This window comes from Thalassophryne amazonica, chromosome 14, assembly GCF_902500255.1.
Source record: "Thalassophryne amazonica chromosome 14, fThaAma1.1, whole genome shotgun sequence".
NCBI classification, from domain to species: Eukaryota; Metazoa; Chordata; class Actinopteri; order Batrachoidiformes; family Batrachoididae; genus Thalassophryne; species Thalassophryne amazonica.
The window spans coordinates 96,314,521-96,341,186 of record NC_047116.1 but is presented as its reverse complement, the minus strand read 5'-3'; the positions used below and the strand labels follow the sequence as shown (position 1 = coordinate 96,341,186).

The window sequence follows — 26,666 nt, the reverse complement described above, 5'->3', positions numbered from 1 at the left end:
CATATGGGAGTGAAGATGCCTTGCAGGTATGAGATGTAGGGCACAGTCCCTAATCCCAACACCCGACAGGCCTCAAAACCACACAAAGAACTCAGGAACACCAACCATGACACGGACCTCAATACTCTTACATGTCAGCATGCCCTTCTGGGGTTGATGTCCTTGCATAGGCACTAATGGAGGGCCCTCACCCTCCTGTGCTGGGCATACACTGGATCCAACTACATGAGAGGTGCCCCAAACCAACCAGAAAGGTCCCAGTGAGCCTCACAGCAGACCACCCCACCACCATTTACAATGAATCTGAGGCAGATGCTATCTGCAGCCACTGACTAGACCAGCCCTGAGCACCCACTGATCACCCTATATCCCCTTAATTTGTTACCCTGAATGTCGGCTAAGTGGCAAACGGGGTATTGTTTCCACTGTTGTGTGTGTCCTTTTTGTGAACAAGATAAATCTGAAGCAGCTACACAGACCTCCTTTATACTTACTGGGAATATTACTTGAGTACCCTTACCAAAAAATAGTACTGATAAGTATATAAAAAGTAAACTAGAAGTATACTTGAAACATACTTGCATATACTACTTTTGGTAAGGGTAGATATTGAGAGGTGATTAGATTTTGGAGTAGTTTAGTCAAAGGACACACGTCAAGGTCAAGGAAAACATGATCTGAAAAAAAACAAAACCTTTTGAACAGCTCAACAACCAAGAAGCCCAGATGATGAGCTAAAGTATATATTGATCAGTAAAATATTTGTGCTCGACTGCTATGAATGACTTCACATGAAGTCACTAAGAAGCCATATGACCAAGTCATACATTTTCAGAAACACCATTTCATACAGATGTGTATTTACTTATACATTTATATTGTGTTGTGTACAGCATGCAGAATGTGCATCAGCTCTCTGATGCCTTTTCATTTAATTTAAAGTTGGGATATTGGGGATTTGTTGTAGTTGAGCTGCGAGGAGCTAAAATGATAAACAGTTCTCAAATTTCACTGTTTGTCCATATGTCCAGCGTTGGCTCAGGTGCTTCAGCGGATGGACATGAGTGTGACGAAGGAGCTCAGGTCACATGTTGGAAATCTGGAGAACACTGGGCTTTAGCGCAAGGATGTGAGGTGTGCCAGAAATCATGAAAGGCAAAAGCTAAAGATGGGAACATGCTATTAAAAGCATAAAAAAAAAAACAGAAAAAACCTCAACCAAAACAAAATAAAACAAAACAAAACAAAAACTTTATTTATTTAGGAATTCTTCAATTGTTTCGTTTTTATTTTTATTTATTTATTTATAAAATAGTTTGCTGCTGCCTTATAATGGATGCAGTCCATATGACTCAACGAAAAAAAAAAAGATGTAATGCAAATAGTTTTTTTTTTTCCTTTCCTTGTTTTTATCATGTTTGAGAAGTGTTTGTTCCATGTTGTTCTAATAAAGTTTATTATTAAAAAAAGATCACTTGACTTCCTCTAGGAAATGACGTAATGTTGTGGCAAACTGCGGTACGCATGCGCGGATAAGTAGGACGCGCCAGCGTTTGTATGGAACTTCCACGTCGGTTTCATTATTCTGTCATATCGTAATAGTATTTTTATTATTATTATTATTGTACTGATGAGTGGCTTCAAGAAAATTATTAGCGATGTTCCTGTCGATATTAATGGGTGTTTATATGTTGCAGGGAAGTAGCGGTGATGCTAATAATGCTAATAATGTTAGCTCACTGTTGTGGACGGAGATGAAGCTGTTGGTGAGTCAGAATCTGATCAATCTTTGTATCACAGTACCAATGTTTTAGACGTAATTATTGTTAGTAAAGTCTGCGAGGAGTCATTTATATAACTTATAATGAAGGCAAAACCTTTGAACGAGCAGCGATTTTCTCTGAAAAAATATTGAAGTTGTTTGAAATACTGTAAACATTGAAGATTCAGTGCAATGTTATTGTAATAATTTTCTTCAGGGGTTGATGATTTCATTAAAAAAGTGATGTTTGCAAAACAAAAGATATTTGAAAAGCTCAGATGCAAAACCCAGTAAGTTTTTTTTTTTTTTTTTAAACGGAGAAAAATACAGTTGAAAATTGAGATTTAAAGACAACCATATTCGGAAATGCACAGGCTTTCGTCAATAAAAATGAAAACAGTTTGTTCAAACTCTTTCATATTTTGCACACTGATGGTCTTGACAGCCAAATACATGTTGGCCTCAACTAAAAATTTATGGTTTTGCATCTGAACTCTTCATTTATTCTTCTGACTTATGTGGCGCTGACAGCATGTATAATATGTATTACATTGCAATTATAAATATACTGAGAGATATTTAATGACTATCATAAAACAACAACATTTTAATTCAATGAAAGTAGATACTTGTGCTATGTACAATGTACAACCCCAATTCCAATGAAGTTGGACATTCTGTATGTAAATGTAAATAAAAACAGAATACAATGATTTGCAAATCCTCTTCAACCTATAATCAATTGAATACACCACAAAGACAAGATATTTAATGTTCAAACTGATAAACTTTATTGTTTTTGTGCAAATATTTGCTCATTTTGAAATGGATGCCTGCAACATGTTTCAAATAAGCTGGGACAGTGGTATGTTTACCACTGTGTTACATCACCTTTCCTTCTAACAACACTCAATAAGCATTTATTCCGTAGTCCTTAATTGTATTAGAGACCCAACATGGACTCATCTTGGGTCTCTAATACATATGTGTCCATCGCCAGCACGGGTAGGCTGCAGAGTAGGACCTCCCGTCACCTGGGGTGAAGGGCCAGGATCAATCATTGGTGCTGTCAGTGCCTCAGACAGAGAGACAAAGAACAGAATCAGTCAGCTGGAAATAACTGCACCAGCAGTAGGGTGGTCCATAAAAATGGTCAAATTTTTTTTTTCAAAAAACTTCAAGTCTCACTCTCTAAATTTGTTGTACCTAACATAAAAACACATCATGTACAATTTCATAAAACTCTAATAATTTTTACTGGTAGCACACAGCCCTTAAAGATTTTGCTCGCAATAACTTTGTCATGTAGTATGGTCATTTCCAGATATTTCCAAATTATTTCTGTCAGTTTAATATTGATATGTCAGGACAGAAATTATGGCAATTCATTGGAAAATCAAATCTTTTCATATCCCATAAAATAGTTAACACTAAAACATGAATTGTGAGATGCAGTTCTTCTCGTACATGTATCATGCTCCTACAATACCTACATACTGGGGTAGCGAAGATTTTGTAACAATCAAACATTGCATTTTCATTTTATTGATGAAATACTGTTTCATTATTGATAAATTTAAATAAGTCTATGCTTTATATATTTCCACATATATTTTGATCTAGCTCCAAACAATAATATTCTTTATGCCTTGCAGTACTTGATATTCAAAAATGTATGAATCAGCATAAGAACGAATTATACAGCTGTGTAACATAAGAGAACATCCTTTACATGATAATGATATTTAAGTTGTTTGCATCATGACCAAGACTTGCTGCGGTTTCAGTCAGAATATAGGTGGCACTTCTGTCTGTTGTTTTGGTCCTATCCAATGCTGCTGCAAGTCCTGGTGTTACAACAGCTTTAATTTTACTGGCTTTTTGTGACACTGGCATAACAAATTCTTCATCTGGACTTTCTGTGTTCTCTGGAGACAGTGTCAGGTAGTGAGACATAAGATGGTCCAGGCTCCTCCAGTTTCTCTTTGTATTTTGCTTCTGCAGCTTTCCTTTTTTCTGCTCTTTGTTCTTTGGCAGTTTGTATTTTATCTATGCCTGTCATGCATCCCCTTCTACCTTTCTCTCGCTGAGCAAGTAGGAACTGTCTGTCATCTTCAAACTTTATCATTGTTAGGACATCCTGATGTGCCATGTCAAACAAGTCCTCCAAAGATTCACAAAACACTGTTTCATCTTTCTTCTGCTTGTCTGTATTGCGATTCTTGGTCTTTTTCAATGTTTTCCATTTTCCGAACACCTTTTCTAACTTTGTGATCAGATGCTGCTTTGCCCTCAGTGGGATTCTAGCTCTCTCCCAAAAAGGAATTGCCATGTCTATAGAGGTCACAGCAGCATCATGGACAGTTTTCTTCAAATCAGTGTGTTTGAAGAAAAATACCTTGAGTATTTGCCCATTTGAGGGCAATTTGTTTCCTTTTATTTCAGTTGGTGGAACCAATAAGGTATACAAATGTTCTACTTCTGATAGCTGACATCTTTTACTGAAGTTTCCAGTTAATGGTTAAGCATGTTAAGTCAGCAAGTGTCTCTTTTTACATTTATCTCATGTTAGATTCACCATCACCAAAGATCTGAAAGAAAAGAAGCTGTGAATTGAAGCAAAATTTTCAGCTTGTAGCCTAAAATAACATTTTTGAAAGTATGTTGTTTGTGAGAAATATTTAAACCCAGGTATAGTTTTAAATTGAATATAAAATTATACTTTAGTTACACTCAGGTGGTTAACTTCTATCCTCTTTATAAGTGATGTGATTAGATACTGGATAATGGATAACCTATTGCATGGGCACTCGGGCAGCGATAATTGATATATTTACAACCTTCAGCTATGATGTGCTACCTCTAAATATTAATGTATGACAAAAATATTTGGCAGGCTTTCTTTTTTCCCAAAGCATCATAAAATGAAGGGGTGAGAGTAATGAATTTCCAACTTTTATTTTTTTGAACCACCCTAACCAGCAGTCATTTTTGTAACTTATATTAACACAGTACAAATGATTTAGACAAAATTATTGTCAGTAAAGTCTGTGAGGAGTCATTTATATAACTTACATTACCACAGTTCAAATGTTTTAGACATCACTGTTTAGCATCCAAGTCTCACAGCCATTACATTAAGACAGATAGTGCCAGGCCCTGAAAGACTTGAACAATACAGAAGAAGTGTTTCTGTGGAGGAACACAAACAGCTGGGTGACCGGAAATTTAACCAGCTCCACATATTAGTAGCCTAGCACCAGATGTCATTGAGCTATGCTCTGCCACAATCCTACAGAAAAACATGATTGGTCAAATGGTCTAAAAGTTGTGTGTGTAGTGTATTTTGCACCAAAGCATTTGAGACACTGCTGGTTTCACCTGGTTGTTCAGGTTTCAGTCATAAGTGTATTTACACAGTAGTGTAAATGCTGAAATGACTCTTCAAACCTTTACAACTGTTGGTAAAGAATTTTATTTACAGTATATCATTTTCTTCAACGACATAGTGTGAGAGAATAGTTCAGAGAGCACAACTGGCTCTGCTCTGCATCACTGACACTTTGCCTCATGCCTACCTGATTTACTCTACAGTACCACACTGTATTTCTTCATGATTGATGGAAATGAAGGAATGGTGGCAGTGTCCAAGTACTTATGGACCAGATTGTGTAATCTGTAATCCCCTGTTCAGTATGGAAGACTTAGTTCAGCACCAGTGTTCTGACAGGCTGCACGTGTCTGTGTGACCTTCAGGTTTGAGTCTGGATGTGGTTGAAGAAATGATGGTCTGTAAGTCCTGTCCCAGGCTGTGTTCCCGGTCCTCGGCCTACACTCTGGCCCTGGGCCTGGGCTTTGTCACTTTGGGAACCAGTCGTATCCTGCTCCTCAAATTCTCTGCCAATGCTGGTGAGTGGGAGGGGAGATCCAGGCCTGTGAAATATTTTCTGCCTGCTGTCTGTCTTTATGAAGGTGTTCCTGCAACATTTACTGTAAGACAAAAGACAACAACAGTAACTGCATAATACTGTTTTAAATGATCAGTTCAGTTGTTGAAGTTTAAAAAGTGCACATCATTCACTGCTTCTGTGTGGACAAAATAATTTATTTATTGAGTTAAAGTCTGATTACTTTCAGATCCATCAAATCTAAACATTATTTAAATAGAACCCTTTTCTTTAGGACTTGGCAATATTGATGCAATGCACAAGTGCTGCACATTACTGCATTCATCACATGATGGATTGCTGTTAGATCCAGGATGGCAACCAGTCAGGCAAACAAAGAGTCTATCGCTGTCTCTCACAAGTAACCATCTGTCTGTCAGGTGGAACTTGTGTGTCCACTTGGCCTTTTCCAGTCGCCAGAGACATCTGCATGTAGGATCATGCCAATACAAATGGGGCTAGGGCGGAAACGGAGGCAGCACACACGAGCAACAGCAGGCAGAAATCTGCCCAGCACACACAGGAAGTGAGGACTTCTTTTTTTTTTTTACTGTTTTGACTCAATTTTGCACATCTGGGCTGATTGTGCTTGAAGCCCCTCCACTTCAGCTGAGGGACCAGAATTGTGATCCAGAATGTTTCAACAGAACTGACATCATGTTCAGAAACATGTGGTTTCTTCTAAAGTTGGTTCCACCAGGCATTTACACATCAGTGAACTTATATGAACCTGGGAGCATCCTCACCAGATGCCCGAACCACCTCAACTGGCTCCATTCAATGCGAAAAATCAGTGGCTCTACTCTGAGTCCCTCCCAGATAATCAAGCTTCTCATCCTGTCCAGGAGTGTAAGCCCAGATACCTAATGGCAGCCCTGGTGGAGTCCAACACCCACCGGAAACAGGTCTGATGTAATGCTGAGAATGCAGACACAGCTCCAGTTTTGGTCATATAGAGACTGGATCACACGTTGCAATGAATCTGGTACTCCTTATTCCTGCAGTGTCACCCACAGGATATCCCGAGGGACTCGCTCATACACCTTTTCCAAGCCCACAAAACACATTTTACATTTTCAACAGGTAACATTTTACCATCAGTAATAAATTCACCTAATGTCTGTGCTTTGTCTTTACTTAGGTTGTTGTCTGTCTGTCTGTCTGTCTATAAATGGACTGCATATATATATATATATATATATATAGAGAGAGAGAGAGAGAGAGAGAGAGAGAGAGAGAGAGAGAGAGAGAGAGAGAGAGAGAGAGAGAGAGAGAGAGAGAGAGAGAGAGAGAGAGAGAGAGAGAGAGAGAGAGAGAGAGAGAGAGAGAGAGAGAGAGAGAGAGAGAGAGGAGAGAGAGAGAGAGAGAGAGAGAGAGAGAGAGAGAGAGAGAGAGAGAGAGAGAGAGAGAGAGAGAGAGAGAGAGAGAGAGAGAGAGAGAGAGAGAGAGAGAGAGAGAGAGAGAGAGAGAGAGAGAGAGAGGAGAGAGAGAGAGGAGAGAGAGAGAGAGAGAGAGAGAGAGAGAGAGAGAGAGAGATTTTCTTCTGACAGACATACATCTTTAACTGCTTATCCCGGATCAGCTCACGGGGCCTTCGTTCTGTATTATCTGCTTTTTAATTTGGAATTTTTGTGCACTCTTGTGTAACTTTTAGAATTATTTTTTATTTTATTATTAGAGTTCATTTTGTTTAGTGTTTAAATTCCTGGGAAAAAATGATATAAATACTCAAAGTAACTATTATTGTTTATAATGAATGTGTGATTTTTTTTTTTTAGTTATATAAGTGGCACTGGAGTTTAAGATTCATGACCTCCCAAACTAGTAAAAAAAACAAAACTGTGACTTCTACTCTGGAAATTTAATATTAACATTTTCTGCTCAGCTTGGATTCTGCTCTTATCTTGTATCTTCTTAAAAGTCAGTGTCCTGTTTGATGACTGGTAACTGTTGTAAGAGTTGACATGTTTTGTTTTTAATTGCAGAGAACAAGTACGATTTTCTGCCTGCTTCTGTCAATCTCCTGGCTGAGGCACTCAAACTGCTCTTCTGTCTGGTCATGTCACTCAGGGTCGTGTTTCAAGGTAAAAAGATAACTGTGATCAGTCTGTACAATTATTAGTACGCTACATTCATTCTGTTTGTTTCTTTGTTTTTAGAGGGACGATCGTGCAAAGAGCTGGGCTGTTCCTCCTCCGCCTCCTTCCTCCGGTCCCTGAAGTGGTCCGTCCCTGCTTTCCTCTACTTTCTGGACAACCTCATCATCTTTTATGTGATGACCTACCTGCAGCCTGTTAGTTTCTTTTAATATTATAAGATCAACACCACCTAATTTAAAATTGAACGGGTAATTCAAGTCAAAATATTATATCTTTCACTCATCTTTAGGGTTATTGAACCGTGCTTTTCATTTTGGGTGGCTGTTTAGAGCAGAAACTAATGGATATTTACCATTTCCATTTATCTTTCATTAATTATAGATACTATATTATATTATATTATAGATATATATTATAGATATTTATCATTTAGTTTATATATATATATATATATATATATATATATATATATATATATATATATATATATCTCCACAGGCTCTAGATTGGGTCATGTTTATAAAATAGGTAGCTGACATTTTTCAAGCGTGATAATAAATTAAGCAATGAGTTGGAATGGTGTGTGAGACCAGAATGTTTTTAGAACCTTAGACCTCATCAGTTTTTAGAAGAAGAACTCAACCCTTTTATTTCCTGTTAATTATGTAATTTTTAATGTTAATTTACTGTCTTAATGTATTTCTAAATTGTTTATGCTGTTATCATAGACACACTATTATTATTATTATTTTATTATTACTTCTATTTTGTCATTTGATTTTTAAATGGGCCACAATGGAAATTAAGTGTTTTCACTTTCTTGTGTTGTCCATGTATTTTTAATGTATTTACAATTATATGTACTTACCTCACGCTTTTAATATAAATATGATTTACTGCCCCCTGCTGGAAAGGCGTGAGAGTCCAAAATATAAGTAGCAATGTTAGCTAATATTCATAGCTTCTCCAAAACTGAGTCCTATCAGTGTTCCGTTTTGGCGCCGTTCATCCTTGGCCCAAAATACATAAACACACCAAACAGCAAATGTCAGCGCTTCCTGGTTTTTGTGCAATCGCACACACACACATACATACATACAGAAGCCACTTGGCTATTATAGTATATATAAGAATGACTTTTTCTGCAGCTCAAGAGATCTCTTATGTACACAACAATCTAAAATCACTGAGTTTTTATATTTATATATTCAAAAACACAAAATGAGGTAATCTTCCTCAGTGAGAATGTGAAACCACCTGGATGAGTGGAAAATGCTGTGAAGACTATAAAAGTTAAAGTTGCTTCTGCGTAAACTTTTAGATATGTTGATAATTCCCTTAAACAATTTAAAACATGTTTTTTAACCATTAAATAAACAAATAATTGATGAAATGATGCAGGATGAAGTGTGAACAGGGTTTATGATTTTAACCTGAGTGCAAGCGCACATATCAATGCCGATATTAATAAGCTTTAAAAATATTATTTTCTTGACTGTTGCAGTTTTCCTACTGGCTGAGTGTCATATACAAACAGTGAATGCTTTTGAGAGCAGTTGCTAGAATATTTGCATGAGGCGAACTATAGAACATATATGTTACATCTTTCATGAAATTAAATTATTCTTTGCATTGCACAAATGGGGGGGTTGGACATTTTGTTTTATACGACACCTAAATAGAGCTGTTTATGTTGTTGATATTTTATTTAAAATTAGAAAGGCGTTTCTTCTCGGAGCAGGTCCTGGAGGGCAGCGGGACCCAACAGTTCACTCTGCCCAAGCGACTCCCTGACACAACGCTGAGCAGAGTGAAAGCCAGAGGAGGTTTTACTGGTGTGTGTGTGTGTGTGTGTGTGTGTGAGTGTGAGTGAGAGAGAGAAAACACACTTCTGCTGTTTTAATTCAAGTGAGAAATGATGGCAAGTATTTGTCCAATTCTACAGCTGACAGACCTTCAACAGCCATTAAAGATGTTCCTTCAAACACTGCAGCTGCTAGACTCAGCTTCCGCGTATCATGGAAGAATTTTTATAAAGAAAAAAAAAAAACTAATGGAGGCAAGCAATAGAGTGAAACGGATGGAAGGAAATGCACACTCGTGACATCGTCATGCAATGCAACTATTGATGAATGTCACGTGACATACAATCCACCAATCAAATAACAAGGATCTCTTTAGGTACCATAGCATGAGCTTTATCCAAGTGATACAGTAATAGGCTAATATGCCAGTGTTACATGCTAACGTCTTTGGCTAAGCTTGAATTCCCTTTTCTACTTTGCTGTATGAGATGAAGATAATGAGACGGCGGCTGTGTTTTGATTACCAACATGTTCTGTTATCTCTGTCCTCTGTCTCGCTCCCAGGCCATGGTAGTGCTCTTCTCAAACTTTGTCATCCTGACCACAGCGGTACTCTTCAGAATTGTTCTGAAGTAAGTCCTTCAGAAATTCTATTTGTCAGTTTCTTTTTGCTAATGTGATTGTATGAGGCTTGGATGAAAAGCATCGCTAGCATCCAATGTTAGCACGCTGGTCAGAAGGCAAAATTTATGCTTTTTTAAAATTTGGGGTTCCCAGTAGATGGCTAACTGTAAACTCTTAAAATTCATGAATTGTTCACCTGACTGCCAACGTCTTGGCTGCGATGTCCTTTCTGATGTGACGTCAGTCTGAACCTTGGGCGCTGTGTCACTTGGTTCGGTGGGGTTGTTGTCTGCTCATCAGCCTGGTTTCTGCCTGTGAGTTGGGGTTCGAGCTCAGGTCACAGCTGCTGAATATTTGATTGACCCCCGTCAGGAGGTGTAATTAGATTAACAGCAACGTGCCAACTGATAGAAAATGGCAAATAACGTTTAAAAAAAATTTAGGATCTGTTCACGGCAGGGTTTTTTGTTTTTGGAAACTTATGTTTTAGAACGCCTGCATGGACTCTCAACAATTGTTGTTGTGTTGTGTTCTGTATTGTAAACCTTTTTTGTAGGTTGGCCTAAGCAGTGGGTCACCCCTTTGAGTCTGGTCTGCTTGAGGTTTCTTCCTCAAATCATCAGAGGGAGTTTGTTCTTACCACTGTTGCCTGTGTTCTTGTTCTGGTAAGGTTAGATCTTACTTGTGTAAAGCGCCTTGAGGCAGCTTTGTTGTGATTTGGCGCTATATAAATGAAATAAATTGTATTAAATTGGTAGGTACTTACATTCACTGTAGTTATTGTCCTGACATGACTTTGGGGTCTCAAGTCAGACATTGTTACAATGCTGAGATTTTGTTATGTTGACTTTTGGACATCAGGATTCTGACTTCAAGATTGCAAGTCAAAGCTTTTTGTCTGTGTTGGAAAATAGATAATCAAGGGATAAGTAAATAATAAATACTTTCTGTCCCCGTCAGTGGACAGTGTTGTGTTGTGGGCTGGATCTGTGGCAGTGTCAGACCTCTCTGTAAGGTGCCATGATGTAACGGTGGCCTGTGTTCCTCCCATCCTGCAGGCGGCGCCTGTCCTGTGTTCAATGGGCAGCCTTAGTTATCCTCTTCCTGTCCATTGTTTCCCTGACGACTGGATCAGGAGCCAACCAACATTCCTCAGCTGTGCCAGGTCTCCATGGCAAACATTTCTCCACCCTGTCCAACTCCTGTGTGCTGTACACCCACCTGCTGGAGCAGATGAGGAACAGCAGGTACATGGAATATTTGGAATATTGCCATTCCTTGAATGTCGCTGGTCTGCTTCACCCTACGTACTCTAGACTCTCAGACAAATTCTCTCTATAGGACAGTCAGCAAGCACAGAAACACCTGCTGGCTTTGAAACACTGTAGCAGCTGAATACCTAAAACTTTGTAACGTGTTTCAAACATCAGCCATCACGTTTCGTGTGACACAGGCTGCCGTGCCTCATCAATAATCAATGTGCTCCTTATTGATTGTGGTTAACACATTTACTCTGCAGCTGAGGTTGACGAACCTAAGTGACTCAGTCAGGTGGAACTCACATTCATGTCTTTGTCTGGACCTTAGTGCCAATGAGTCCTGGGTGTCCTCGCTGCCGGGTCAAGCCTGGAGGGACCAGTTAGTCGGGAAGCTTCGGTCCCTTGGTGTTGGTTACATCCTCCTCCTTCTGCTGTGCTTCATTTCTGCAATGGCCAACATCTACAATGAGAAGATCCTGAAGGAAGGAAACCAGCTGACTGAGAGCATCTTCATTCAGAACAGTAAACTGTAAGTGCTGCTTGTTTTAAAGGGGACGTCATGGAAACTGGGAAGTTGTTTGGTGCTGAACCTCTGGTATGCTGCTGCAGGTATGCGTTTGGTCTGGTGTTTAATGGTCTGTCCCTGGGGCTCAGCAGTGAGGCACGAGGTCTCACCATACACTGTGGCTTCCTCCATGGACATAATGTCTACTCTCTGGGTCTGGTGGTGATCACGGGTGAGTATCACAGGGCCAAAGCATTAATCCTCAACTCCACAAAATAGTAATTTTAAACACCAAACTCTTAAATTTGTTGCCTAAATTACACTTTTGGACGCCTGAATGCAAACGTATAAAAATTCTATATTGTTTCTCAAACCTCAGTGCGATACATATCATCAGATGTCAGATATTCTATACGTATCACACTATCAATACATTATGTGCTTAATACTGCTTATAGAAATTATTATTGAAATAAATGCTTAAATTGTTGTGTGTGTATATGTGGTGTTGATATGCAACCCAACTTTATAATACTTTAGTTATACTACGTAATGTGTAAAAGTAAGTCCTTTTGGCTCCTCCCTTTTTCGCTGGGGGCCACCACAGCAGAGCCAGTATGGAACTACATGTTTATTTGGCAGACGTTTTACACCAGATATGGCCTTCCTGTTGCAACTCCACGTTACGTGGAGTATTTGACATTACCTTACCCCAAACTGACTTCACATCCTACCTGACCTGGCCCTTGGGCAAAGTCCTTATTCCCCTAGTTGCTCCTGGTGTGTAGTGGGCGCCTTGTATGACAGCAGCCTGACATCGGGGTGAATGTGAAGCATTATTTATAAAGCACTTTGAGCATCTGATGGAGATGGAAAAGCACTATGTAAATGCAGTCCAGTTACCGTTTGTTTGATAAGATCACTAACCCCAAGACCCTTAATTATTTTATTTATGGTTTTCCTCACACTGACTGACCCGATTTTAAAGCTAGAACCCCATACAGACCCAGTTATGCGACAGAGGAGACATTGCTTAAAACAGAGCAAACACAAAACAAGCTAGTAGAGAAGCTTGAAGGAGGCATTCTTTGTGAAACGTTTGAAACCCAGCCTTAACCGGGGAGGGGGTCTGAGACACACTTTATCCCCTGTTTACAATGGGGTACTCAGGTCAAAGGAGTTTCAGTCTTTTGTTCATGGTTATGAGTCATTCACGTCATCAAGGGAGCCATCAGAAAGGCATCCATCCCATCATTAGAGGGACAGCTGTCCTGCCATTAGGTGTGCTAACTACAGCACAATAGTTGCTAATTAGAGCTATTGTTTAGTCACTAGCCTATAGCAGTCTGCCTCTCAGTAGGAGGGGTCTGGTTAGGTTTAAAACTCCAGCTTTTGTTGGCTTCTGTTTTATTCTTCTCTACAAGAGTCAGACAGAAGTCAGACTTCCAGAGCAAGAATTTTAGCTGAGGAAGCTTCTGCGATTTGAAGCGAAACGTCCTCGCGTCAAGCAACCCAGTCCAGTCGAAGATTCAAGCGTCTCTACTATGGAAACCACCTGGACAACTGAGTGCCTACACAGACACAAAACAAGCTATTGCTTCACATCCCACATTAGTTATGCAGAAAAGTTAAATTAAGTAAACATATTCCACTTACTGCAGAATTATAGTACAATCTAGGCACAGAGCAATAATGGTTGAACATTTAATTAATATAATTATTCATTAATTCATTTTCTATACCCGCTTATTCCATTTAAATGTCATGTGGAGAGCTGAACCCTATTCCAGCGGTCCTTGGGCAGTTGTTATTATTATTGTTTATAGCAGTAGTATATGCAAAGAAATAGCTTTAAAAGTGGACATTTATTCTAAGTGTTGTGGGGCTGGAGGGCATTCCATCGTATTCCCATGTGGCTGCGCCCCTAGCCTGCACAATAAGCAGGAAGAGTGGGGTATTTACAGTAGTGTTCAGAATAATAGTAGTGCTATGTGACTAAAAAGATTAATCCAGGTTTTGAGTATATTTCTTATTGTTACATGGGAAACAAGGTACCAGTAGATTCAGTAGATTCTCACAAATCCAACAAGACCAAGCATTCATGATATGCACACTCTTAAGGCTATGAAATTGGGCTATTAGTAAAAAAAAAAAGTAGAAAAGGGGGTGTTCACAATAATAGTAGTGTGACATTCAGTCATTGAATTTGTCAATTTTGTGGAATAAACAGGTGTGAATCAGGTGTCCCCTATTTAAGGATGAAGCCAGCACCTGTTGAACATGCTTTTCTCTTTGAAAGCCTGAGGAAAATGGGACATTCAAGACATTGTTCAGAAGAACAGCGTAGTTTGATTAAAAAGTTGATTGGAGAGGGGAAAACTTATACGCAGGTGCAAAAAATTATAGGCTGTTCATCTACAATGATCTCCAATGCTTTAAAATGGACAAAAAAAAACCCAGAGGCATGTGGAAGAAAACGGAAAACAACCATCAAAATGGATAGAAGAATAACCAGAATGGCAAAGGCTCATCCATTGATCAGCTCCAGGATGATCAAAGACAGTCTGGAGTTACCTGTAAGTGCTGTGACAGTTAGAAGACACCTGTGTGAAGCTAATGTATTAGCAAGAATCCCCGGCAAAGTCCCTCTGTTAAATAAAAGACGTGCAGAAGAGGTTACAATTTGCCAAAGAACACATCAACTGGCCTAAAGAGAAATGGAGGAATATTTTGTGGACTGATGAGAGTAAAATTGTTCTTTTTGGGTCCAAGTGCCGCAAACAGTTTGTGAGACGACCCCAAACTCTGAATTCAAGCCACAGTTCACAGTGAAGACAGTGAAGCATGGTGGTGCAAGCATCATGATATGGGCATGTTTCTCCTACTATGGTGTTGGGCCTATATATCACATACCAGGTATCATGGATCAGTTTGGATATGTCAGAATACTTGAAGAGGTCATGTTGCCTTATGCTGAAGAGGACATGCCCTTGAAATGGGTGTTTCAACAAGACAATAACCCCAAGCACACTGGTAAACAAGCAAAATCTTGGTTCCAAACCAACAAAATTAACGCCTCGCAGATGTGAAGAAATCATGAAAAACTGTGGTTATACAACTAAATACTAGTTTAGTGATTCACAGGATTGCTAAAAAAGCAGTTTGAACATAATAGTTTTGAGTTTGTAATGTCAACAGCAGATGCTACTATTATTGTGAACAACCCCTTTTCTACTTTTTTTTTACTAATAGCCCAATTTCATAGCCTTAAGAGTGTGCATATCATGAATGCTTGGTCTTGTTGGATTTGTGAGAATCTACTGAATCTACTGGTACCTTGTTTCCCATGTAACAATAAGAAATATACTCAAAACCTGGATTAATCTTTTTAGTCACATAGCACTACTATTATTCTGAACACTACTGTATGTGGAATGTGCTACCTGATTAACAGGTTAGAAGGTTTTATCCATTCTTTTATCTTGTGCCATCCTTAGAAAGGACTTTGTGCAAATTCAAAAACTGCAAAGAACTTTTTTTTTTTTTAAATTCACTTTGGGTGTGCTGCTGTTGTGTTTTTAGATGCTGTCAGCTCTGTGCTAACATTGCCATATGGCATCCACAGACCTTTTAAAGAAAGCAAAGTGTGTGTATGTTAAACTGACTGTGGGGGTGTTCTTGTTTGTTGCATCAACACTGCACTGTGAGACAATGCAAACTGTTTTTTTTTTTTATTAATAGCTCTCAGAGCTGCTGCACAGACCAGTAGATTTACGGCTTTTCACATCCCGTGCTAATATATTGAAAATATGGGGATGGCATTACTGGTACACATACGTAACGTCTTATACTAGAGGTTCGATACTACTGTGACCTGGTATAGACCTCCAAAAAAACAGTTCAGAAAAAGCAGTTCCACATAACTTTCTTCTTTCCTTAACCCTCTGAGGTCTGTTGTGATTTGGCGCTATATAAATAAAGTCAATCAATCAATCAGTTTTTTTTATATAGCGCCAAATCACAACAAACAGTTGCCCCAAGGCGCTTTATATTGTAAGGCAAGGCCATACAATAATTATGTAAAACCCCAACGGTCAAAACGACCCCCTGTGAGCAAGCACTTGGCTACAGTGGGAAGGAAAAACTCCCTTTTAACAGGAAGAAACCTCCAGCAGAACCAGGCTCAGGGAGGGGCAGTCTTCTGCTGGGACTGGTTGGGGCTGAGGGAGAGAACCAGGAAAAAGACATGCTGTGGAGGGGAGCAGAGATCGATCACTAATGATTAAATGCAGAGTGGTGCATACAGAGCAAAAAGAGAAAGAAACAGTGCATCATGGGAACCCCCCCAGCAGTCTACGTCTATAGCAGCATAACTAAGGGTTGGTTCAGGGTCACCTGATAATATATAAGCTTTAGCAAAAAGGAAAGTTTTAAGCCTAATCTTAAAAGTAGAGAGGGTGTCTGTCTCCCTGATCTGAATTGGGAGCTGGTTCCACAGGAGAGGAGCCTGAAAGCTGAAGGCTCTGCCTCCCATTCTACTCTTACAAACCCTAGGAACTACAAGTAAGCCTGCAGTCTGAGAGCGAAGCGCTCTATTGGGGTGATATGGTACTACGAGGTCCCTAAGATAAGATGGGACCTGATTATTCAAAACCTTATAAGTAAGAAGAAGAATTTTAAATTCTATTCTAGAATTAACAGGAAGCCAATGAAGAGAGGCCAATATGGGTGAGATATGCTCTCTCCTTCTAGTCCCCATCAGTACTCTAGCTGCAGCATTTTGAATTAACTGAAGGCTTTTTAGGGAACTTTTAGGACAACCTGATAATAATGAATTACAATAGTCCAGCCTAGAGGAAATAAATGCATGAATTAGTTTTTCAGCATCACTCTGAGACAAGACCTTTCTGATTTTAGAGATATTGCGTAAATGCAAAAAAGCAGTCCTACATATTTGTTTAATATGCGCTTTGAATGACATATCCTGATCAAAAATGACTCCAAGATTTCTCACAGTATTACTAGAGGTCAGGGTAATGCCATCCAGAGTAAGGATCTGGTTAGACACCATGTTTCTAAGATTTGTGGGGCCAAGTACAATAACTTCAGTTTTATCTGAGTTTAAAAGCAGGAAATTAGAGGTCATCCATGTCTTTATGTCTGTAAGACAATCCTGCAGTTTAGCTAATTGGTGTGTGTCCTCTGGCTTCATGCTAAAGCTGGATAAAGCTGGGTATCATCTGCGTAACAATGAAAATTTAAGCAATACCGTCTAATAATACTGCCTAAGGGAAGCATGTATAAAGTGAATAAAATTGGTCCTAGCACAGAACCTTGTGGAACTCCATAATTAACTTTAGTCTGTGAAGAAGATTCCCCATTTACATGAACAAATTGTAATCTATTAGACAAATATGATTCAAACCACCGCAGCGCAGTGCCTTTAATACCTATGGCATGCTCTAATCTCTGTAATAAAATTTTATGGTCAACAGTATCAAAAGCAGCACTGAGGTCTAACAGAACAAGCACAGAGATGAGTCCACTGTCCGAGGCCATAAGAAGATCATTTGTAACCTTCACTAATGCTGTTTCTGTACTATGATGAATTCTAAAACCTGACTGAAACTCTTCAAATAGACCATTCCTCTGCAGATGATCAGTTAGCTGTTTTACAACTACCCTTTCAAGAATTTTTGAGAGAAAAGGAAGGTTGGAGATTGGCCTATAATTAGCTAAGATAGCTGGGTCAAGTGATGGCTTTTTAAGTAATGGTTTAATTACTGCCACCTTAAAAGCCTGTGGTACATAGCCAACTAACAAAGATAGATTGATCATATTTAAGATCGAAGCATTAAATAATGGTAGGGCTTCCTTGAGCAGCCTGGTAGGAATGGGGTCTAATAAACATGTTGATGGTTTGGATGAAGTAACTAATGAAAATAACTCAGACAGAACAATCGGAGAGAAAGAGTCTAACCAAATACCGGCATCACTGAAAGCAGCCAAAGATAACGATACATCTTTGGGATGGTTATGAGTAATTTTTTCTCTAATAGTTAAAATTTTGTTAGCAAAGAAAGTCATGAAGTCATTACTAGTTAAAGTTAATGGAATACTCAGCTCAATAGAGCTCTGACTCTTTGTCAGCCTGGTTACAGTGCTGAAAAGAAACCTGGGGTTGTTCTTATTTTCTTCAATTAGTGATGAGTAGAAAGATGTCCTAGCTTTACGGAGGGCTTTTTTATAGAGCAACAGACTCTTTTTCCAGGCTAAGTGAAGATCTTCTAAATTAGTGAGACGCCATTTCCTCTCCAACTTACGGGTTATCTGCTTTAAGCTACGTGTTTGTGAGTTATACCACGGAGTCAGGCACTTCTGATTTAAAGCTCTCTTTTTTAGAGGAGCTACAGCATCCAAAGTTGTCTTCAATGAGGATGTAAAACTATTGACGAGATACTCTATCTCACTTACAGAGTTTAGGTAGCTACTCTGCACTGTGTTGGTATATGGCATTAGAGAACATAAAGAAGGAATCATATCCTTAAACCTAGTTACAGCGCTTTCTGAAAGACTTCTAGTGTAATGAAACTTATTCCCCACTGCTGGGTAGTCCATCAGAGTAAATGTAAATGTTATTAAGAAATGATCAGACAGAAGGGAGTTTTCAGGGAATACTGTTAAGTCTTCTATTTCCATACCATAAGTCAGAACAAGATCTAAGATATGATTAAAGTGGTGGGTGGACTCATTTACTTTTTGAGCAAAGCCAATAGAGTCTAATAATAGATTAAATGCAGTGTTGAGGCTGTCATTCTCAGCATCTGTGTGGATGTTAAAATCGCCCACTATAATTATCTTATCTGAGCTAAGCACTAAGTCAGACAAAAGGTCTGAAAATTCACAGAGAAACTCACAGTAACGACCAGGTGGACGATAGATAATAACAAATAAAACTGGTTTTTGGGACTTCCAATTTGGATGGACAAGACTAAGAGTCAAGCTTTCAAATGAATTAAAGCTCTGTCTGGGTTTTTGATTAATTAATAAGCTGGAATGGAAGATTGCTGCTAATCCTCCACCCCGGCCCGTGCTACGAGCATTCTGACAGTTAGTGTGACTCAGGGGTGTTGACTCATTTAAACTAACATATTCATCCTGCTGTAACCAGGTTTCTGTTAGGCAGAATAAATCAATATGTTGATCAATTATTATATCATTTACCAACAGGGACTTAGAAGAGAGAGACCTAATGTTTAATAGACCACATTTAACTGTTTTAGTCTGTGGTGCAGTTGAAGGTGCTATATTATTTTTTCTTTTTGAATTTTTATGCTTAAATAGATTTTTGCTGGTTATTGGTAGTCTGGGAGCAGGCACCGTCTCTACGGGGATGGGGTAATGAGGGGATGGCAGGGGGAGAGAAGCTGCAGAGAGGTGTGTAAAACTACAACTCTGCTTCCTGGTCCCAACCCTGGATAGTCACGGTTTGGAGGATTTAAGAAAATTGGCCAGATTTCTAGAAATGAGAGCTGCTCCATCCAAAGTGGGATGGATGCCGTCTCTCCTAACAAGACCAGGTTTTCCCCAGAAGCTTTGCCAATTATCTATGAAGCCCACCTCATTTTTTGGACACCACTCAGACAGCCAGCAATTCAAGGAGAACATGCGGCTAAACATGTCACTCCCGGTCCGATTGGGCAGGGGCCCAGAGAAAAGTACAGAGTCCGACATTGTTTTTGCAAAGTTACACACCGATTTAATGTTAATTTTAGTGACCTCCGATTGGCGTAACCGGGTGTCATTACTGCCGACGTGAATTACAATCTTACCAAATTTACGCTTAGCCTTAGCCAGCAGTTTCAAATTTCCTTCAATGTCGCCTGCTCTGGCCCCCGGAAGACAATTGACTATGGTTGCTGGTGTCGCTAACTTCACATTTCGCAAAACAGAGTCGCCAATAACCAGAGTTTGATCCTCGGCGGGTGTGTCGTCGAGTGGGGAAAAACGGTTAGAGATGTGAACGGGTTGGCGGTGTACACGGGGCTTCTGTTTAGGGCTACGCTTCCTCCTCACAGTCACCCAGTCGGCCTGCTTTCCCGGCTGCTCGGGATCTGCCAGAGGGTAACTAACGGCGGCTAAGCTATCTTGGTCCGCACCGACTACAGGGGCCTGGCTAGCTGTAGAATTTTCCACGGTGCGGAGCCGAGTCTCCAATTCGCCCAGCCTGGCCTCCAAAGCTACGAATAAGCTACACTTATTACAAGTACCGTTACTGCTAAAGGAGGCCGGGGAATAACTAAACATTTCACACCCAGAGCAGAAAAGTGTGGGAGAGACAGGAGAAGCTGCCATGCTAAATCGGCTAAGAGCTAGTAGCTACGCTAAGCTAGCGGATTCCTAAAAACACGCAAAGTGAATAATGTGTAAATAATTTAGAGGTGATTCAGCAGGAGTGCTTTAGTTAAGGCACGTGAAGATTACACTGGGAAACAAATCGTAATCTAGATAACTAGATCAATCTAACTGCGCAGATTAAACAGCTAACAGATACAGAAAAACACCGCTGTGCTCCGGAACAGGAAGTGATACAATACTGCAGTGAGAGCCAACCACCAGTAGAGGCAAGCAAGAGAATGGAATTCAATTGAATTGAACCACGGGTCACTTGACACCCCATCCTCATGTTCTATTTCATCTTCTATTTCATCTCATGTTCTGTTTCATCTGTTTTATGTTTTGTTATATTATTTTATTTTATGTTATTTTATGTTATATTTCATCTATTTCATATTTATATTTCATCTTCTATTTCATGTCATGTTCTATTTCATCCTTATGTTTCAGTTTATTTCTAGAATACTGGACACTTTGGATAATATTTGTCATGAAATAAGGTGTTGAGTCAGTAAAACCCAAAAAGAACTTATAGGACAGAAGTTTACGGTTCTGTCACACCATGAATCTTGTGTGTCATGAGATCAGTTCTTTTATTTCTTCTGTCCAGCGGCTCTGGGTTTATCTGTGGCCTTCATCTTGAAGTTCAGAGACAACATGTTCCATGTGCTGACAGCCCAGATCACCACTGTTCTGGTTACCGCCCTCTCCTTCTTCCTCTTCAACTTCCGCCCTTCGCTGGATTTCTTCCTCCAGGCTCCTGTGGTGCTCTTGTCCATTTTTATCTACAATGCCAGCCGACCCAAAGACCTGGAGTACACCCTTCAGCAGGAAAAACTGCGAGTCATCAATGGAGAAGTGTTTGAGAGATCCAGAGGGGTAGGAACCAGACCACACAACCTCACTTCCTGCTGTTTTTCACTCTGCAGGTTTCTTCCTACCATTGAACAGGCCCGAGCCGCCGCGCCTGAAAATTTCTCTGTTATTGTTGTTTATCTGTTGCTACAAATGGTGAACAAAAAGAGTAAAACTGCTGCTGACACTTTTATTCCTCAATGTGTTTCAGAATCTAATAATTTAATATCAAAGCAGCAGCAGCTGCTGCATTAGGACAAAACCGTAATAAGCTTTATTGTGAAAGTGCCAATGCGGAACACTGACATTAGTAAGCTAACAGGGCGTTGTTAGCATCAAAGGTTTTTGTAAAACAAAACAAAAACATTTTAATACACATCTTGATGTAAAATTGTTTAGAAATATCACTAACCTGATCTACTGAGATGTCAGATATCAAGTGCTAAATTGTGTGGACAATCCAAACTTCTGTAAGTCAGAGCGGAGACCGTTTGCAGGTGATTTACTGAGAGTAATTACACAGTTGATAACAGGCGGTAACGTGATGTAGACAGCAGTATGCCAATCGGGATTTTGCACACGTTAACGTTTGTCGGCGTCAAATGAAATTCCGTCAGACATTTGCAGATGTGCACCTTGTGTTGACGTTACGCACAAAACCTGCCACATCAGTGGAAAATGGACTGCATTTATATACAGTAGTCTTCAGAATAATAACAGTGCTATGTGACTAAAAAGATTAATCCAGGTTTTGAGTATATTTCTTATTGTTACATGGGAAACAAGGTACCAGTAGATTAATTAGATTCTCACAAATCCAACAAGACCAAGCATTCATGATATGCACACTCTTAAGGCTATGAAATTGGGCTATTAGTAAAAAAAAAAAAAAAAAAAAAAGTAGAAAAGGGGGTGTTCACAATAATAGTAGCATCTGCTGTTGATGCTACAAACTCAAAACTATTATGTTCAAACTGCTTTTTTTTTTAGCAATCCTGTGAATCACTAAACTAGTATTTAATGTATAACCACAGTTTTTCATGATTTCTTCACATCTGCGAGGCATTAATTTTGTTGGTTTGGAACCATGATTTTGCTCATTTACTAGTGTGCTTGGGGTCATTGTCTTGTTGAAACACCCATTTCAAGGGCATGTCCTCTTCAGCATAAGGCAACATGACCTCTTCAAGTATTTTGACATATCCAAACTGATCCATGATACCTGGTATGTGATATATAGGCCCAACACCATAGTAGGAGAAACATGCCCATATCATGATGCTTGCACCACCATGCTTGTGGCTTGAATTCAGAGTTTGGGGGTCGTCTCACAAACTGTTTGCGGCCCTTGGACCCAAAAAGAACAATTTTACTCTCATCACTCCACAAAATATTCCTCCATTTCTCTTTAGGCCAGTTGATGTGTTCTTTGGCAAATTGTAACCTCTTCTGCACATGTCTTTTATTTAACAGAGGGACTTTGCGGGGGATTCTTGCAAATAAATTAGCTTCACACAGGCGTCTTCTAACTGTCACAGCACTTACAGGTAACTCCAGACTGTCTTTGATCATCCTGGAGCTGATCAATGGGTGAGCCTTTGCCATTCTGGTTATTCTTCTGTCCATTTTGATGGTTGTTTTCCGTTTTCTTCCACGCGTCTCTGGTTTTTTTTGTCCATTTTAAAGCATTGGAGATCATTGTAGATGAACAGCCTGTAATTTTTTGCACCAGCGTATAAGTTTTCCCCTCTCCAGTCAACTTTTTAATCAAACTACGCTGTTCTTCTGAACAATGTCTTGAACGTCCCATTTTCCTCAGACTTTCAAAGAGAAAAGCATGTTCAACAGGTGCTGGCTTCATCCTTAAATAGGGGACACCTGATTCACACCTGTTTGTTCCACAAAATTGATGAATTCACTGACTGAATGCCACACTACTATTATTGTGAACACCCCCTTTTCTACTTTTTTTACTACAACCCCTGGCAAAAATGATGGAATCACCGGCCTTGGAGGATGTTCATTCAGTTGTTTAATTTTGTAGGAAAAAAAAGCAGATCACAGACATGACACAAAACTAAAGTCATTTCAAATGGCAACTTTCTGGCTTTAAGAAACACTATAAGAAATCAAGAAAAAAAGATTGTGGCAGTCAGTAACGGTTACTTTTTTAGACCAAGCAGAGGAAAAAAATATGGAATCACTCAATTCTGAGGAATAAATTATGGAATCATGAAAAACAAAAGAACACTCCAACACATCACTAGTATTTTGTTGCACCACCTCTGGCTTTTATAACAGCTTGCAGTCTCTGAGGCATGGACTTAATGAGTGACAAACAGTACTCTTCATCAATCTGGCTCCAACTTTCTCTGATTGCTGTTGCCAGATCAGCTTTGCAGGTTGGAGCCTTGTCATGGACCATTTTCTTCAACTTCCACCAAAGATTTTCAATTGGATTAAGATCTGGACTATTTGCAGGCCATGACATTGACCCTATGTGTCTTTTTGCAAGGAATGTTTTCACAGTTTTTGCTCTATGGCAAGATGCATTATTATCTTGAAAAATGATTTCATCATCCCCAAACATCCTTTCAATTGATGGGATAAGAAAAGTGTCCAAAATATCAACGTAGACTTGTGCATTTATTGATGATGTAATGACAGCCATCTCCCCAGTGCCTTTACCTGACATGTAGCCCCATATCATCAATGACTGTGGAAATTTACATGTTTTCTTCAGGAAGTCATCTTTATAAATCTCATTGGAACGGCACCAAACAAAAGTTCCAGCATCATCACCTTGTCCAATGCAGATTCGAGATTCATCACTGAATGTGACTTTCATCCAGTCATCCACAGTCCACGATTGCTTTTCCTTAGCCCATTGTAACCTTGTTTTATTCTGTTTAGGTGTTAATGATGGCTTTCGTTTAGCTTTTCTGTATGTAAATCCCATTTCCTTTAGGCGGTTTCTTACAGTTCGGTCACAGACGTTGACTCCAGTTTCCTCCCATTCGTTCCTCATTTGTTTTGTTGTACATTTTTGATTTTTGAGACATATTGCTTTAAGTTTTCTGTCTTGACGCTTTGATGTCTTCCTTGGTCTACCAGTATGTTTGCCTTTAACAACCTTCCCATGTTGTTTGTATTTGGTCCAGCGTTTAGACACAGCTGACTGTGAACAACCAACATCTATTGCAACATTGCGTGATGATTTACCCTCTTTTAAGAGTTTGATAATCCTCTCCTTTGTTTCAATTGACATCTCTCGTGTTGGAGCCATGATTCATGTCAGTCCACTTGGTGCAACAGCTCTCCAAGGTGTGTTCACTCCTTTTTAGATGCAGACTAACGAGCAGATCTGATTTGATGCAGGTGTTAGTTTTGGGAATGAAAATTTACAGGGTGATTCCATAATTTATTCCTCAGAATTGAGTGAGTCCATATTTTTTCCCTCTGATTTCTTCTGCTTGGTCTAAAAAAGTAACCGTTACTGACTGCCACAACTTTTTTCCTGATTTCTTATAGTGTTTCCATTTGAAATGACTTTAGTTTTGTGTCATGTCTGTGATCTGCTTTTTTTCTACAAAATTAAACAACTGAATGAACATCCTCCAAGGCCATTGATTCCATAATTTTTGCCAGGGGTTGTAATAGCCCAATTTCATAGCCTTAAGAGTGTGCATATCATGAATGCTTGGTCTTGTTGGATTTGTGAGAATCTACTGAATCTACTGGTACCTTGTTTCCCATGTAACAATAAGAAATATACTCAAAACCTGGATTAATCTTTTAGTCACATAGCACTACTATTATTCTGAACACTACTGTAGCACTTTTCCATCTGCATCAGATGCTCAAAGCGCTTTACAGTAATGCCTCACATTCACCCCACTGTCAGAGTGCTGCCATACAAGGTGCTCACTACATACCAGGAGCACCTAGGAGATTAAGGACCTTGCCCAAGGGCCTTTAGTGATTTTCCCATCAGGCTGGGATTTGAACCAAGGATTCTCTGGTCCCAAGCCCAACACTTAACCACTAGACCATCACCTCCCATAACTGAGCCTGTTCACACGCTAGCAATTAAAAAAATAAATAAACTGAAGAAAAATCAGAAACCTCCATCCTCTGACGCCCTCACACGTAGAGCAGGTCCTCTGGAGGAAACCCAGCCCCGCCTTCCTACATATGGATTCACACTGGTTCCTTAATCACATGATTTGATTAGGTCAGTGCAGTTAGTTACTAAAAAGAACTAGTCTCTGTGGTGGTTTGATGAGAACACTGTCTGGGAGGGAGCGAATAGCAAAGAGGGAAGGTAGAATGAGAGAACAGGAAAGAAGAAAAAGAGAGGGAGAGAGGAGGAGAGACTGATGGACTGCACATAACACCATAGCTCCCGGTGTGTGCAGCGAGCAGCGGCTGTGGTTCAGCGGATGTGATGATGAACATCTGCAGAAGTCTGGGCTAAATTTAGTCCGCTTGATACTGTCCACGTGACTCTGTGTGTGCGGGTCTAGTCCCTACAGCTGCGTCGACCCGACGGCGTTCCGGGTGCGACCTGTGTAAGAGGCTTGGACCCCATTATGTTATCAAGGGTCTAGTTTAATTCATAATGATTTTAAATGAACAATCTTGATCAATAATTGTTATTGATCATTTTCTGCTGTACAGCTAATGTGTTATTCAGTACTAATTTGTTGTTTTGTGCTGCAGGATGGTGAAGAACTGGAGCGACTGACCAAACCTGGCACGGACAGCGACAGTGAGGACGACTCACTGTAGGAGCGCGCGCCTTTCACGTCACTCTGACAAGAGCGCACGCCGTGCCGTGACCAAAACGTTCATCCATCACACACCCACAGCGCTGATATTCACAGACGCACTGGATCTCCTCACTGAAAGAACTGACTGTCTAGAACTCTGAAAGTGCCCGACAACTGACCTGCGTCCAGTTTGTTGCTTTTCCTCTGTTAGTGTTTGTCTTCGCACGAATTTCACATAACAGCCTGAGCAAATCATTAAAAAAAACATATTTATTTCAGTTAAAAAATGTTATCCAGCTACTTCGGCCCTGTTTCCAAAAAGTTGGAATGCTTTAAAGTGTTAATAAATGCAGAACAAGATGATTTGCAGATGTTTATATTTAATTAGAACCAAGTGGTAAACGTCGATGGTTTCAGATGAAGCTCCACCTGGAAGAAGAAAAAGGAGCAGGTCCTCGAGTGGCCACTTGAGGCTGGCTCCAAAACAGAGCATATTCCTGTAGAAGTCCATGTTAAAATGTCCAACTTTAGAGCTGAAATAAACATGTTTACAGCATGGTACAAAAACAGTTTTTGGTCTCTAGTTTCCTCTGTATGTGAGTCAATTTTTTTTTTTCTCGCGTCGTAGTTTGACATTTTTA

At 39.7% G+C, this 26,666-nt stretch overlaps 1 protein-coding gene across 1 annotated transcript; it reads left to right on the top strand.

Moving 5' to 3' along the window:
- Window positions 1–1,536: 1,536 nt before the first annotated feature.
- On the top strand, window positions 1,537–26,259 carry slc35a5 (solute carrier family 35 member A5). The gene is made up of 11 exons (XM_034186780.1): window positions 1,537–1,570; window positions 1,698–1,766; window positions 5,519–5,671; window positions 7,695–7,793; window positions 7,869–8,002; window positions 10,178–10,245; window positions 11,296–11,484; window positions 11,825–12,025; window positions 12,106–12,233; window positions 21,009–21,277; window positions 25,976–26,259. Exons 3-11 carry the CDS (start codon window positions 5,545–5,547, stop codon window positions 26,042–26,044), a joined length of 1,284 nt encoding a protein of 427 aa, XP_034042671.1. The 5' UTR covers window positions 1,537–1,570; window positions 1,698–1,766; window positions 5,519–5,544; the 3' UTR covers window positions 26,045–26,259.
- Window positions 26,260–26,666: the final 407 nt, after the last annotated feature.

Coding starts and splice junctions, on each gene's coding strand:
- slc35a5 (XM_034186780.1), top strand. CDS start 5,545: ATGATGGTCTGTAAGTCCTGTCCCAGGCTGTGTTCCCGGTCCTCGGCC. Junction 8,003..10,177: donor TGATGACCTACCTGCAGCCT/GTTAGTTTCTTT, acceptor TCTCGCTCCCAG/GCCATGGTAGTGCTCTTCTC. Junction 10,246..11,295: donor CTCTTCAGAATTGTTCTGAA/GTAAGTCCTTCA, acceptor CCCATCCTGCAG/GCGGCGCCTGTCCTGTGTTC.